This window comes from Delphinapterus leucas, chromosome 2 (assembly GCF_059928025.1).
Source record: "Delphinapterus leucas isolate spDelLeu-1000000601 "Yukka" chromosome 2, BTC_Dleu_Yukka2, whole genome shotgun sequence".
Lineage (NCBI taxonomy): Eukaryota > Metazoa > Chordata > Mammalia > Artiodactyla > Monodontidae > Delphinapterus > Delphinapterus leucas.
The window spans coordinates 90,208,898-90,224,422 of record NC_143130.1 but is presented as its reverse complement, the minus strand read 5'-3'; the positions used below and the strand labels follow the sequence as shown (position 1 = coordinate 90,224,422).

The 15,525-nt window shown below is 41.9% G+C and overlaps 1 protein-coding gene across 1 annotated transcript in view; it reads right to left on the bottom strand.

Moving 5' to 3' along the window:
- The window catches only part of FBN1 (fibrillin 1), a 253,200-nt gene that overhangs the window by 57,004 nt on the left and 180,671 nt on the right, over window positions 1–15,525 (bottom strand). Inside the window, exons 36-44 of the mRNA XM_022587160.3 lie at window positions 14,540–14,662; window positions 12,670–12,792; window positions 12,208–12,372; window positions 9,837–9,905; window positions 9,626–9,751; window positions 8,279–8,401; window positions 7,465–7,623; window positions 4,611–4,682; window positions 1,012–1,137 (exon numbers count right to left, since the gene is read on the bottom strand). Of these exons, the coding sequence (XP_022442868.1) occupies window positions 1,012–1,137; window positions 4,611–4,682; window positions 7,465–7,623; window positions 8,279–8,401; window positions 9,626–9,751; window positions 9,837–9,905; window positions 12,208–12,372; window positions 12,670–12,792; window positions 14,540–14,662 (1,086 nt within the window). The remainder of the gene's footprint in view (window positions 1–1,011; window positions 1,138–4,610; window positions 4,683–7,464; window positions 7,624–8,278; window positions 8,402–9,625; window positions 9,752–9,836; window positions 9,906–12,207; window positions 12,373–12,669; window positions 12,793–14,539; window positions 14,663–15,525) is intronic.

Genomic DNA, 15,525 nt, shown 5'->3' with positions numbered 1-15,525 from the left:
ATGACCTGAAGCCCAGGGCCCGAACCAAAGCCCGAAATGACTGTCTCCTTAGGAAGGTTAGGAATGGCTGTCACCCTGTTCCCACTCCCCCGCAGAGCAGGCAGAGGAAGGGACGTGGGCCAACTTGGCCACAGGAACAGAAAGCCTGGTGAGGAGAATTTAACAAGCATGCGCTTGGGGCTGTAACTTGACTCATGGTCTATAAGTTGTCCCCAGTTTAGGAGAAAAAGATTTTTAAATATTAAAATGTTGAGCTATGTGCGCTAATACATGCTCTAACATGAACAAAAACTCTGCTAGAGACTCTAAGTATTAAATAGAAAATTATTCTAGCTGTCCTAGGTCCCATGGTATATTTAATAACCAGTAACGTCCCTTTTACTAAAATGTAAAAGAACACTATCTTCCCCAGATGTCGGAAAAATATGAAGTGCGGTAAGGAATGTGCAGAATCACAGCACAAACACATGGCAAGCGGAGGTAATTTGAAAATGAAAAAAGTACCATTTGCACTCATGCCAACATTCTTCATATAAAATCGAATTTGCTGTTCTTGCCATTTGGGATTCTCTCATGCATTTGAAATATTTGCATTAACCTTGTTTTCACTTGGGAGGAGCAAAGGCTCCGTTTGGAAGAGAACACTGATTTTGAGGTTCAGCTCAAGACGACTGCCCACCACTCATGCTCACTTTCAAGCAATGTGAAACAATAGCCATCTATTGGACACACCCGGGATCTCAAGGCTTTTCCGTATCAGCTGGGAAATCTAATACATTGTGTGTGTGGGGAGAGAGGGCTGGGGAATGGACATCCTGCTTTTCCCGCTGCGTGTTAGGGAATTTTTACATGAAATGTCTGTCGATCCACATGTTGCCCTTCAGTACTGCTGGAGTTAGATGGATTTCTGAAATTCCAACGTTGTGAACTTGGCCACATGTGTGTGTGTGTGGGTATGCAGCTCATCGGTTGGCTCATTTCTGGATGTGACATAGCGACAGCCTCTCTTACCTTCACAAACCAGCAACTTGTCATTATAGAAGAAGCCCACTGGACATTCACATCGGAAGCTGCCAACCATGTTGATACACACGCCATTTTCACAGACCCCTGGGATCTCCCGACATTCATCGATATCTAGAAACAGAGCAGGTACGTATGAGTGACGGAACGGCATGTGGTCCCTCTGCAGGGTAAACTGGAATGGAGAGTCAGCTGCTTCTAATTCATTCTATGTAAGGTCTAAAGCCAAAGAAGAGAAAGTGCGTGTGTATGTGTGTGTATGTGCTTGCGTGTGTGCATGTGTGCTGGGGTGGTGATGGAAGCGGGGACGTCAGTGAAGAGCAAACTGAGATAACTAGACTGCTTGTCAGACGCTCATGTGTCTGACTGACTGTTTTTCTGGTTTTGTTTTATAACATCGGCTTTGTCCAGGTAGGAGCCGTCTTTGTACCCACCGGGCCCTGTGCACCAGATGAGCGGAATAAAAGTGACTGCCAAGAGAATGTGGTCTCTCTACCCCAAGTGTGTGGTGGTGTTCGTCTAGAACGGGAGAGGAGAGCTGGTGAGGAACAGAGGAGGAGCCCATGGTCACGGCCAGCTCTGATCTTCCAAATTCCACTTCAACACCCCCTTTCTCCTTCACGTGGCTTTTGAATGGAGGTAAGTCAGGTCTGGGGATGTAAGCTGGGCCTGAGCTGACCATGGAGAGAGAGCAGGCACCAAGGAAGGACTGTCACAGTAGACTGTGGCTTCCCAAGCCCAGGCACCGGGGCTGGCTTCTACGCTACGGTGTTACCGGCCCCTGGTACACGGTCCGACAAATGTTAAGTGCCAATTAAAATGTATTCAATTAAGAACCAGTACCTGGACGTGGGGTTGGTGAGCATTAAAACAGGACCAAAGTAGGAGTGAGAGCAGAGCCAGGACCCAGGCTGCTAAAGCCGGCTGGCCAGCTGGAGAGGGAGCCATGTGGGCAAGTCTGGTCTCCTCACCAGCCTGGTGGGTCCACTTGCTGTTTGACCCGCTCTGAACTCCTGACCATTCAGCGTCCTCTAGGATAATAACGGTAACAGCGACAGTAGTGTCTCCCTTGCTATGTGCCTGGTATATTTCTCAAGCATTTAACCTGAATTCAGTTACCAAATCATCAGGGCCACCCTATGAGATGGCCTCTGGGTGCTCTGACCGTCACCATGATGCAGACGATGGAACTAAGGAAGTCAGAGCGTGGAACTTGCCAAAGACCGTACAGCCAACAGGAGGCAGAGTTGGGATTCGATACCAGGAATCCGCCAACAGGCTGTCCTGTCTCCCGTAGGCTTTTCCACAGTCAAACAGTCTTCTCAAAACCATTAGCGAAGTGCTTGTTATCCCAGAGGGCCCCTCTACCAGCCCTCTGGCAGAGTTTCACAAAACACTTCAGAAGCAGGGAGGGAATGTAAAGTTTTGGTCTTTCCAATCCATTAGGTTTCTGTTATTGTTGTCGAGATACTTGCCTTTACATATCATAGTCCGGAGCCTCTGCAAGATACTTTGTTTGCATAAGTTGTAAGAAGATGGCTATAGACTTAAGTGGAACTCACAAGAGCTTTCAGAAGAATCACACCCTAAAGCCAATCTGTTTTAAAGGAGAAATTCGACAGGACATGGATTTATGTTGGACCTTTTTCTAAAGGGCCTGATTTTGTGTGAAGACAAATTGATCTCTTTAATGGAAAAAAACCAGCTTAGAATATCAAGGGGTATATTTCCATTTTGAATACAACAAGTCATTATGTTTTATATTTTTCACACATTTGTCATTCATGTTCTTAAAAAGGTAGGCAAAGATATATCACAACTATGCAGTAGCAGCAAAAAGAAAAAAAATTCAGACATCCTTGAACCACGTACGGGTTAAAACATGAAATGTTATGTTCACATTCACTTGTTTTAAATATAAGAGATGTATTTTCAAGTTTAACAATAACAGGCTGGGTCAAATTTCTAGCCATTGTTAGGCATAAAAGAGCAAAAGCATATATTAAAAATTATATTTTCTTTTCCTGTCTGGATTCCATTGGAACTTCAACTTGGAAAAGTTTATGTTTAAAGACAAGATTAATAAACTTGCTATAGTTTTAACCCCACACGAATGGGTTCTATATGCCAACAATCTTCAGACCTTTCAGAAGAAGAGTATAAAGCTTAAATAAAACAAAGTTTCTCAGTCATCTAAATATTTTGTCATGCTGGAATTTGCTAACAATAAGTATACTGCTAACTATCACATTTCCAGTTTTCAAGAGCTAGAGGCAAAGCAAGCTGTGAGTCGGGACTGGATTCTGGTCTCAGCTCTGTTACTAATTAGCCAGGTGACCTCAGCTGAGTCCCCTCCCCTGTCTAGGCCTCTGTCCCCTCAACTGTAAGGCAAGGCCTAGCTGATGTGGACTAGATGATGTCTGAAGCCTTTCCAGTTTTATTAGTGGATGATGTTAATGCTGTTTTGAGTCTCTGCCTGCTACCAACATTAGAAGGTAGGCCTTGCTGGGGTACACGCCTGGTCCATCCACAGAGAACGATGGATTCTACTATTAAAGACCACTTATCCTCAGATCAGAGATTCTAAGGAGATGAAAAGATCTGTTTTGGGAAGGGGAAAAACAAAGCAGCTAGAGCCGGGCGTTTCAGGCCAATGCCATTTAACAGGTTTTCTTTCCAAATCATGAAGTTTCTTTGGACGTTGACTACGGAGCCATATGTATTTGGCACTAAGAGAGCCAGGCTGATTGCTGGACCAGACCCTTGTTTTCTTAAACAAGGTCATTGGAAAGGCTGATGTGGATTTCACTTTACTTATTAGGAATAAGGTGGAACAGACAAAGTGGTGATGTTTGCTACTAGACACAACTGCTCAGAATTAAGAGGGGCATCTAAGGATCCATAGAAATCACACTGGGGAAAGACTCTGAGAATGCAATAGCTTTCCATCTCCTTTTATGTTATTTGGTTTTAAACCACAAGGGCATCACTTCCATTGGCTGAACGCCGTGCAATACTTCTGAATCTTGCGTAAGCTTCACTAGCACTGCAGGGGTCTCTGCTCCAGTTACCAGACAGGGCCTCAGATTGGAAAGATTTTTTTTTTTTTTTTTTAACTTCACATCTAAAAATCCCAAAGCAGATGACCTGAGGAGATTCTATGTGAGATAAAATTGATCCACCTACACATAAGTATTGGTATGAACAGTCATATTAAACTCAGGTCTCAGTCAGATGGAAGGATTGGGAATTATAGTCAAATCAAACGTCAACTGGCCCTACTCCCAGAATCTCTCTTTGTTGATGCCTAGGGTTGGTTTAACTAAGCTTGATTGTAATTCTGTGAAAAGCTTTCCAGTCCCCTTAATCATGACCGACAAATGCTGCTGCCAATTAGGTGGAGCTACACAGGGTGTCTGTACTGTTTGTTTCAAACTAAGAATCAGAGTCTCAATAAAGCTAAATGGCACTGTTTAATTTGTTCCTTCTAAGAAAGAAAAAGCAAACTGAGAAAATAACAGTGTGTACTTCCTTTTCTTAACACAAAGGCAGAGACAAAAAGTTCCAACAAAGGCATCATAACTCACCAACAGGTAAACCAGTGTAAATGTCGATGACGAAGCCTGGCCTTTGACTTCCACAGAGTGTAGCAAATTCATCTGCAGTGATTGAACGAAGGTGGGGTGAGCGGGGTGGGAATAGGGGTCAGCAGAGAGCAATAATTAGGCTGAACAAAATTACTTTGTATACATTCTTGAAAGGTATTTACCTGTATTTTGAAAAATTTAAAATAAAAAATTAACCTGAAAATTCCTACAGATGGTGTAAACTTCTCCTTAAGACAAGCACTGAAGGAAAAGTGACCTCATGTTGATGTAATAATGAGGCAGAAGCAGAGGTCTCTATATCATATGCCACTCATTTGTATGATCCTGCCTGTAGGAATCTGGGTTTCTATATAAGGATGTTGTTCAGCTCTGAACCCAGGGACTGGCATGAGTGCCTCTTTCCACTCTGCATTAAGGGATCTAGGATTTAATGAATGTATACAAAAGCCATTTCCTCGACAGACTGGGGGAGACTATGGCAAATCTAGCTAAGTTCTTGATAGGAGGTCTATTAATGACTAATTCACGTCAAACAACCAACTTACCTCATTACTTCAAGTTTTGGAGCTGGATTTCTTTTGATGCAGCTCTCTTGTTCTCTCTCACTCCCTCCCCCCCGACCCTTTATCTTTCTCTCCTTCACCTGAATTCATCAAAGTTGATAATAAAGGATGCACTAAATGTCGTCTGTGGTCCCGTTTAACTCTGCGATTCTGTAATCGCAGATCATGAGTGTAACCAGTATAGCATGGTATCAATTTAAGCTCAAGAAGGCCATTGCCTTATGGGTCAAACCTACTGAAAATTACTAAAAGGTTTCCAAAAGTATTTTAATCAAAATGTAACATGTTCTTTTCGTAGTGCTTTTATTTCCTTATAAAAAAAGGAGTTAGGGTCCACTTCCAACAAGTGTCACGCCAGCTCCACTGACCATCCGGACAAATTTCAGGGACTCCTAAACTGTGTGCAGACTGCATAGCTAATGAACAGCCGTGCCTGGATTTGGCCAATATTCAACATGAAGACGAAACCTTGCATGTTATATTAAGAGTATGCAGACTCTTAAAACTCAGACAGATATTTCTGAAAGTAAATGATAGTCTTTATCAGAGATCTCCAAAGTGGTCTGCAGGGGAATGTACAATGATCCATCAAGGTAATAAAAAAGAAAATACTAGGATGTCTATCTTTGTAAAATCCAATTTTAAAATTAATTTTGTGTATATTTTATAATAGAACAGTTTGTGAAAATAATCAATGCATTTCTCAATATAATTGAAAACAAATATATAGAGACATATACACATTTACTTGTAAATACACACAGCAAGTGCGTGTAACCTCCAGGTTTTTTAACGATAGGTATGTACGATCAAAAGATTTGAAGGCCACTGGTCAAGATCAGGGGTCAGCAAATTTTTTCTTAGAGGGCTAAAAAGTAAATATTTTAGGTTTTGCAAGCTGTGCAGTCTCTGTTAAAACTACTCAACTATTTCACCAAAGCAACCATAGATAATATGTAAATAAATTAGTGGGGCTGAATTCTAGTAAAATTTTATTTACTAAAATTTGAAGTTCATAAAATTTTCAGGTCATGATATATCATTCCTTTGACTTTTTTTCCAACCATTTAAAAATGTCAAAATTATTTTTAGCTTGTGGGCCATACAAAAATAGGAGGAGGGCTGGATTTGGCCTATATGGGCTCTTGTTTGCCAACCCCTGGTCTAACAACATCTTGCATAGTGGAGACAACTCGTAATTCTAAGCAATGGTTATTACACTATTTCCAGAGTAAACAATGGATGAAATGGTATATTTTACTAAAAAAGAATCTTCTGTTTTATGCACTGTCAGGTAGCATCAGACAATAGGTTTAGGATTTTACATATCACTGTGGGGAATGGAGTAGGTCCCACACAATTCTCAGATCAATACTCTGCATGGTAGTTCATTCAATCTAAATCATGAAGATAATCTAGATCATCATTAGTAAATGATGTCATCACGATATATAGGACATATATCATCTACCGTATAAGAACACTGCACCAAAGTTTTTGCTTCATTTACTGCTAAGATGTAAGTTAGACTTTTTTTTTCCAAACAGGTAACATTATTTGGATTTTTCTGTATGAGGATATAAGAAGAAATTTCTCTAAGATCTCAATATCAAGGAGTTGATCTTTTCTGCTTTTCTTTAGTGTTGATTTTACTTTGTGGTCATTGAGACTCTTAGATTCGATCACATCTCTCTCTCTATATGAGCTGCTAGAAGGTTTACAGCCCAAGTTATTGCTCGTTGCTGGCAAGTGTGTAGGAATTCCCAGCTTGGATCTTGTGTATTACCCATGTTCCTTGCTCTGAGTTTCTTACCCTTGCTTTCCATTTGCATTAGGCCTTCTTATTTTACATTTGCATCTTTGTGGGCCACCTTGAATTCTTTCTGGAACAAGATTAGTTATAAATAAGTAAAATTGATAGGACTATGGTTTACTTATTTGTCATACTGCTTTGCCCAATGTTTCCAGACTTTTAGTTATATGGCAGACTCCATAACAATGGTAACAACGTTTATATTTTTGTGATATACTGAGTCTATGCGTCTGGTGAATGAACCTGGGTATAAATTAGAAAGCATATTCTGTGACTCAGTTTTCACCTGCAAGTACTAAGATCAACTGTGAATTTAACTATTTGCCCTTGTGAGCTAATCTTTTCTTATGAAGATCAACGATGCACCCTTTTCTTCCCTTGCTGAGATTCATTTCCCCAACAATTTGTGGGTAATGTACCGAGCTATCTTTCTGGTAACGGTGAAACTAAAACTCACCTGTGCTTGGGATGGGACACTGTTCACAGGGCTTATTCCAGGCCCGGCCAATGTTGTAGGAACAACAGCACATCTTCTTGGTCATATTGAACAACAGTTCTCCGTCGCAGGTCTGGTTGTCAGCGTAATAGTTCCTGTAGCACAAGCTTCTCCTCATATCTAGAAGAAAGGAGGAAGTTAAGGGACTGGTGATGGCATGGGGAAATCACGACAGGGGGATTCTAAGGGGATACTTAAGGAGTGAATCTCTTTTGAAGTGTACTGTAACTTGACTTCAATCAGGGCAGGAAAAGCCTGTTCTCACACAGCTCTCCGTCGTCCTATGCTGCTACAAGAAAAAGGACTTTGAGAAATATATTCCCTGTTGTTTTGTGCCACAGAACTTAGTCATTATGTAGCTGCGGTGTTAATAAACTTTACGTGACTCTCCACCCAGTCTCCTAGTAACAATTCTCCACTGCTATTTGGCAGTGATTTTCTCATTTCCGACTCATGATGTTTTAATACTGTAGGTCAGTGCTGTAAATATAGTTGTATAAAGATACACCCAAAGTCAAACAAAAGAAGTACTATTAAACCTTTGTTTGGGATTTTCCAACATTACATTTTAAAGAAAACTCCCAACCACCCACACGAGGTGGTGAGAAAAGGCCCAGCTTACGCTTTACAGGAGAGGAGGCTCTCTCAGTGAAAGGGTGGCAGTACTCGCTCTTACGAGTAACGTAATGCTGAGGACTAACTGCTGGCTCGGAAGCTCTTTTTCTCTCTGCAGATGAGGACCAAACATGCACGATAATGAAAAGCTAGGACTTACCCATGCAATTATTCCCCCCATTCACTTGCATGTAGTCTGGAGGGCAAATACAGGTGTAGTTGCCCACGGTGTTATAACATGTCCCTGGACCACAGATTCCGGGAGTTTCACATTCATTCACATCTATAATCCAAAGAGAAAGTGGTATGTGAATATGGAAATTTCACTCTTTGGAATGGTCTGGTACTCAGGGTCAATATAAATGTTGATGGTCTTGGAGAAAATCCACAGGGCACTTCGCAACCTGGATAAGGAACATGGATGTTTCATTCATCAGTGTCCTTAGTCTGTGCTAATGTGTGCATTTTCAGGAGAGGAGTTTTAGAAAAGGAAATTTTACCTTCTGACATGAGTTCTTAATAAACGAGTCCAAAACATCCTCAAACACGTGCAGTGATGGTAATGTGGAGAAATTATAATTCTCAAGTATCTTTCAGGAAGATAGCTAGGTACTTCATATGTTCACAAAATCTCAGGAAGGATATGATATATCCTGAAGCCATCAAAAACTGGCTTCATGAATCTGCACTGGTAAGACAGCACAGAAGTAGGTATGTCACGCCTCCTCCCCCATTTTCAAACACAGGGGCTGATTCTAATTTTTGTTAACTCCATGGGTCTTAAGATGTGTCATGTGTACTGACTAATACTCAACAAGGTTGTCACTGCCGAGATCACCTAATAAGCCTTTTGGAGGAGCAGAGGAATATTTCCCCTCCAGGACACAGGGAGGTCTTCTCCTCCCAAATCCGTTGTGTGACCCCTGTATATAGATGAAAACCATTTCCCCACGCTGGTCAACGGTCCACGTGCTCTGAAAGCTAACAGTGGTCGATAGTCTCCACCTTCCCAGTAACACAGGATGAACAGGAGTCATCACTTGCATCATAAAACCAAAGGGGCTGCCTCCAAAGAGAAGCTCATTTAAATGCTTAGTACAAATGATAAGTGGTAAAGGACAAGAAAAAGAGCCCAGAGCTGTCCAGAATATAGAAGCCACTGAAATGAGACCTGTGCTACTCCAATAAAAATGGCTTTTCTGAAAAGCATGGAAAACTCTGCAGGCATAAACAGGACTATGGCTCAAGATAACAAAACACCATTTCTCTCAAAAAAAAAAAAAAAAAAAAAAAAAAGAGGGCGATTTAGGGTGCATTGGACATGATGTTCTGTCACTAACATGAGCGCGAGCTGCCACGTGTGGCATCGTTTCCTGGCCACGTTCGCACTTCGACTACTGTGCTGCATTGCTAGAGTCTCAGTTTCCCTGGCGACTAACTGCATGCCGTGTTTTGAGGTCAGTTCTTAATGTCCGAAAGAACCTGTCATCCTAAAAGGGCCACTTACCATCACACACTCGGGTGTCTTCATTCAGGTAGTAGCCCGTCGGACAGCGGCACTGGAAACTGCCAAAGGTGTTGATACATTTCCCGCCTTGGCACAGCCCTGGGAGCTCCTGGCACTCGTCGATATCTATCAAAATGACAACGACAGCATTGTAAAGAAAACCGAGGAAGTTCCAGAGGTGCGCACTTTCAGATAAGCGAAACAGAATTACCTTCCAATATAACTGTGATAGGGTTGGGTCGAAAACCTTCTCCTCCAGGACAAAGAATTTTGTACTCAGCTATGGAAACAACAACAAAAAGATCAGACTGAGTTCTTCTGAATCTAAAATTTCTAGAAATAGTATCCTCAAGAGAAAAACGGACACATCCGTCTTAAAATATTCATTTTCAGGCATCTTGGGCAGTTACCCCACTCAGCTGAAGCAGGTTAACATCTTTGTATATACTTCTCCTTTCAAATGGCTTTTTCTATGTGTGCCAAATGTAAGGCTACTGTCCTCAGTCTCTGAACCTTCCGCCCACTCTCTGGTCTTATGTTCTTATGAACTGTTTTATTCTCTATCTCTTATGTTCTTATGAACTGTTTTATTCTCTATCTCTTATGTTCTTATGAACTGTTTTATTCTCTATCTCTTATGTTCTTATGAACTGTTTTATTCTCTATCTCTTATGTTCTTATGAACTGTTTTATTCTCTATCTCCATCATTATTTCTTTTTAAAGATTTTTCTTTCCCTTTTTATTTTGCAACCATCTCCTCCATTTTTATGTTTTGTTCAGTCTTATTTCCTGGGAATCACAACTTCCTCCCTTAATATTGTTAATCAGCTTGTCTCCAAAACCCTTTCCAAACAGAGCCTTAGGAAAAGCTGTTCTTTCTTGGTTCCCATCCCACTTCTCTCCTTAATGACTAGAGAGTTTTCTTGCCCCTCAGTTTCTACTGATGGCAACACTAATTCCCCTGGTTTCCAAAACCAACTTTTTACAGTGTCCTTTGATTCCCTCCATGAATGCTGTCATCCAAGTATTTCACTCGAAAACATTTCTTTCAGTGCCATGCACCGGCAGTGTGATCCATACAGGAACACATGGATACGAATGACCTGAATCTGCTGTGTCATCCTGGCAAGCATCTGTAAGAATCAGTTCTTTCATAATGATCATGGTCTTTCCAAATCTGATAATCCCCCTCTTCGGTTTCTGAAATTATATGTATATATGCATAAGTGTATATGTGTATGTATTCCAGTTCTAGCTCTGATCCAGTTTGAGGTGGGGTGGACCTCTATTGCTTGGCTAATCATTGTTACTCAATAGAACTGACTCCCCCTGCACCCCACCTAACCATCTTGCTTTGATTCTTTCAACATCAGTGAAATAAACTATCCTCCCTCCTCTTTTATTTTTCTCTCCCCTTCCTGCAATCATCCACTCTTTTTAAGTCCCCTCTTTCATGTCACACACCCTTCCTTCACGCCCCAATTAAAAAATGCACCAAGTTATCACCACACACTGCCAATCACAACTGACTTCCCTTTCTGAATAAAGGAGAGAAGGAGGTGCCTGCCAAGCATCCATCCTTGTGCTGAGTGTTTTACATGAGTGATTTCATTTAATCCTATGAGGCATATTATGAATGAGGAAACAGGCTTGCTGACTCCAAAGTTACATGGGTGGCGAGTGACACAGCAGTCCTAACTGGAACCAGGTGTGCTCTTTCTCCCACTCACGGCACTGAGTCTGCTCTTCTTTCTTCCCTTACTGAGGTCTACGTTGAATTACAGCTCTTATGTTTAGGTCATATTTTGCTAGACCGTACACTCCTGGAAGGCAGGAACTACCCATTAGACTAGAATTAGCCATCCAATTATCCATAAATTATCACCTCTGCACACACAAAGTACGTCCTCTAGGTACTCAACAAATAATTTCAGAAAAAGTAAATAAGTGACCCTTCAGCAAGGAAAGAATCAATACCTATCCCAATATACCCTGTAAGCAGCAGCCAGTGACCTTTGCCCCAGAAGCTACATCTGACTCTAAATCGTAATACAGCATCCACTTAGAAAAAGGAAAGCCTTTTATGTTTTTAGAAGACATTATGTCCTTAAAGTCACACTCTAAAGCTTTCTTTCAAGTCATACCATAAGAATGGAATGATTTTCCATTTCATATTTGCTTAGTTAATTGCTTCTTTTTCACCCAGGGAAACTCCCATCTGTCCTAGAGCTTCTAAGACTAGCCAACAGATGACAAGAGGAGAGATCAATGTGTCCTAATATAAGTAACCTAGCCTGGAAAATCTTCTTTAAAATACTGCTATCTTCTGTTCACTCAGACAGAAATGAGATGTTGCCTGCCCTACTTGACCTTTTAGTGCAAGCCAACTGGGGACATGTTCTGACTTCCAAATTGGGAGTGGGATTCTTCAACAGGGCTGGAAGGACTGATCTCCCCTCCCTGATTAAAGAGTAGAGACCAGTGGCAGCTCCCTCCCTCTGTGGCTTCTATTCTCTGGAGCTAGAAAGGAGAACTGGACTGAGCTGGAATAATAATAATAAATAGGAGGATGTCCACTTACATGTGTTCACAGCAGGGCACAGCTCACAAGGAGTACCCCAGGCTTTACCCAGAGAACAGCAGCAGGAAGCCTTGGAAACACCAACTCCAATTTCATTGCTACAGGCTGTATCTCCATTGTCTCCTCGAGGTCGAACATCCAAATAGCAATTTCCAGAGCGGGTATCTATTTACCATATACAAACAAAAAAGCGTCAGGCAAATTCTTTCTACGTAAGGGTTGAAAATTCAAACCCACTTCCAAAAAACTGTTTAATAACCGTAATTTACTAAGAAACTAAAAAGTGCCCAAACACATCTACTGGGAATTTACCTAGAGAAAAGGACCTGAAAGTATAAACCATATTTAGGAAATGTTTAAATTCTTATACGATTACTTTTTTAAAATTTGAGAACGCAACGTTCAATGTTGCTTTAAAAATAGCAAACAGTATGTTTCTCTGAAAAGTTTTTAAGCTCTTACCAACACAGCCAACTCGAGTTGGATTCAGCTCAAAATCGGGTGGACAATCACAGGTATAGCTGCCTGGGGTGTTGACACAGTTCCCACTGATACACGTGGTTGGATCCAGACATTCATTAACGTCTAAAACCAAACAGCAAGGGGCAGAGTTATCACCCGAGCCAACGCAGGGAAAGCATCACCATAAAACGGTAGCACCAAATCTAGGGCTCGCAACTAGAATTTTTAAGAGTTTCCAGTTGTAATTACCCCTAGAAATATAGTCTTCCACTTCTGAAATAAAACCCCTCAGGAAGGAAATATGTCATAGTCTTTGGTCTTTTTCCCCTGGAACACATTTAGCATTCAAATTTGTCATCAGGAGAAAATATAACTTTGGAACTAGGAAAAATATTTCAGTGAAGGTAACTGAAAGCAAAACACTACTGTGACCTCGGTCAACCAAAACTTCAGACACAGGTTTTAAGAAAATATATTTAATATGTGCAGCTTGTTATTTTATCAAATGAGAGCAAGATGTCCCCGGGAACCGTCAGTTGCAGGCGACTTCTGCTGCCTCCCCCGCTGGGCGTGCTTGCCTCGGTGCAGCTGAGCGCAAGCACAAACACACACACAGGGCTTAGCGTGTTTCTGCAGGCCTGCTAAGAGTCTCTCTCCCATCACTGATGCTGGGTTGAATATTTCCCTTTCAGTTTCTGTTCCAAAAACATGTACAGAATTCCAGATATTTAAGACATGGGTTTTGGCGAATTCCACCCCTGTGCAATCCTTTTGTCTATTTTGAATACTTGTAAAGTATTCAAGAACAGACACGCTGATTCAGAGAGAAGAGACTGGGAAATGAGGATGATACTTTCTGCTCCGGTCCTCCTGTTCGGACCTGGTAACCCCCTTGGAGGTTCCACTGTGGAAAATTCTTTTGCTCAAATCGCATGTGACCTTAGAGGGACAGGATAGACTAACAGGAATCAGGGTAGGTAGAATGATGCTGGTGGTGATTTGGAGAACTGAGGAGGAGGCATGGCAGTGGAGAGGTGACTTCCTGCTGTGTGCTAGAGGCCGGCTTGGTGTCATAATAGTTTTTTTGAAAAACCAAGAGAAGTAGGTGTGCTTGGGCAAGAATACCTTAGTCCTGAGCAATTTCAGGGAGGTGGTCATAACTGGAGAACCACTGAGTCACGGCTTGTTTAGGCAGCTGGAAAAATGAGGGTTTTCTTGAAATCCTGAACCCGTACAGAATGGAACTTACTTCCTTAGTATCCTTGAATCGAAGGGGACGCTAGGGTGGAGAACTGAAAATGGCTCTCAAAGTCTTAACTCAGTGCCGAGATCAACCAATGAGGATCTACAGAGTGCCCGCTACGGCTTTTCTAATTTTTTTTTTTTAATGTTCCTGAAGAGTTCTTTGCCCTACAAGAAAATGATCGACACACTAGAAATGGGCGGTTGACTTCTAGGTACCGCGTTCTCTGGTGACCACCAACAGGCCAGGGCTTGGAAGGAGTGGGTGTCTCAGCAGAGAAGTTCAAGGCAAAACCCATGATCCCAGGGCACAGCCTTCAAAAGGAAACTCTCCAAAAATGTGCCCAAGGAGAAAAGGAACGGCAAGCCCGGAACATGCCTCTGTAACCATGAGCTTGATTCTAGGCTACTAACTCTGCACCTTCAGCTCTCTTCAACTTTTTCCTCTGCATGCTCACATCTAATCAGTTCCAGGTCTGAAGGAATTTATTCTGTGATTCCTAATGCTTCTTCATCCCTGCTTTTCTTTTGTGACTCTGCGAATATCCCTGTGCCATCCTGCAAGGCCCCAACAGCTGGGTCCCCTGGGACGCCTGGGAGCAGATTTCCATGCAAATGGATGCCTTACCTGTGCAGTTCCCCCCGCTTCTGTCCAGTTCGTAGCCAATCTCACACTCACAGCGGAACAGGCCAGGGAGGTTGTGGCAGGTTCCAAAAACACAAATGTTTGGAAGAGAGCACTCGTCAATATCTTGGGAAAGGAGGAAAGGGGGGAGAAATTAAATTATTTTTTTTGCTAAAGAAACTGCCTAATGTAATTAGGCAAATGATGTTACTATTGAGAAAATGAAGACTCTCTGACATCGACCTAGGTCCTTCTCCTGTAGACTTTCAGATATCTGTCATCTGTAAGGAAGTCTCCTAGGTGAGAACTTCCCTTTTCTCAGCCCCTATTACATGCCAAGCAGTGGGCTAGGCATTTTCTGTATACGTACCTCATTATGGTGTTTTACGTAGCTCCCCCTCGGTCAGAGCCAAACAGGCCAACTCAGACTAAATTCTTTGGTTGTTCTTATCTCTACATTCACTGTTTTTGTTGTGAGTTAACATTTTAAGAACCACAAAGGCTTTGTGGTAACTTTTATCATCAGCTTTTACAGTCCTCTGTGTTCCTAGCACCATGGTGTGTGTTTGCAGTTGTTGATGGAGATCTAAAAACTGCGGAGGCTTTTTCCAGGCCTCTGTCCCTGCCTCACATTAACACGCTGCTTGTGTAATTGGCAGGCAGGCACGTCTGCAGCCTTGAGACTGGCTTTTAATAGCCATGAACACTCTGCCAGTGATGATTTATATTAAGAACAAACAAACAAACAAAACATTCCCTTATAGCATTAGGGGAAGCAAAACTTTCACTGTGCCTATTTCTGCTCCCAGAGGTGGCACAGTACCTGTTTTCCTTGGATGTTCACAGTAACAGAAGTAAACAAGGCATTAGGCACATGATCAAGAGCATAATTAGTTTCTTGCCTCAGAGGAATTTTATATCAAACTCTGCCTATTTCATATAAACTGTATAAAGAACATCCAATGGTTCCATAACAAAGAAAAGTATTT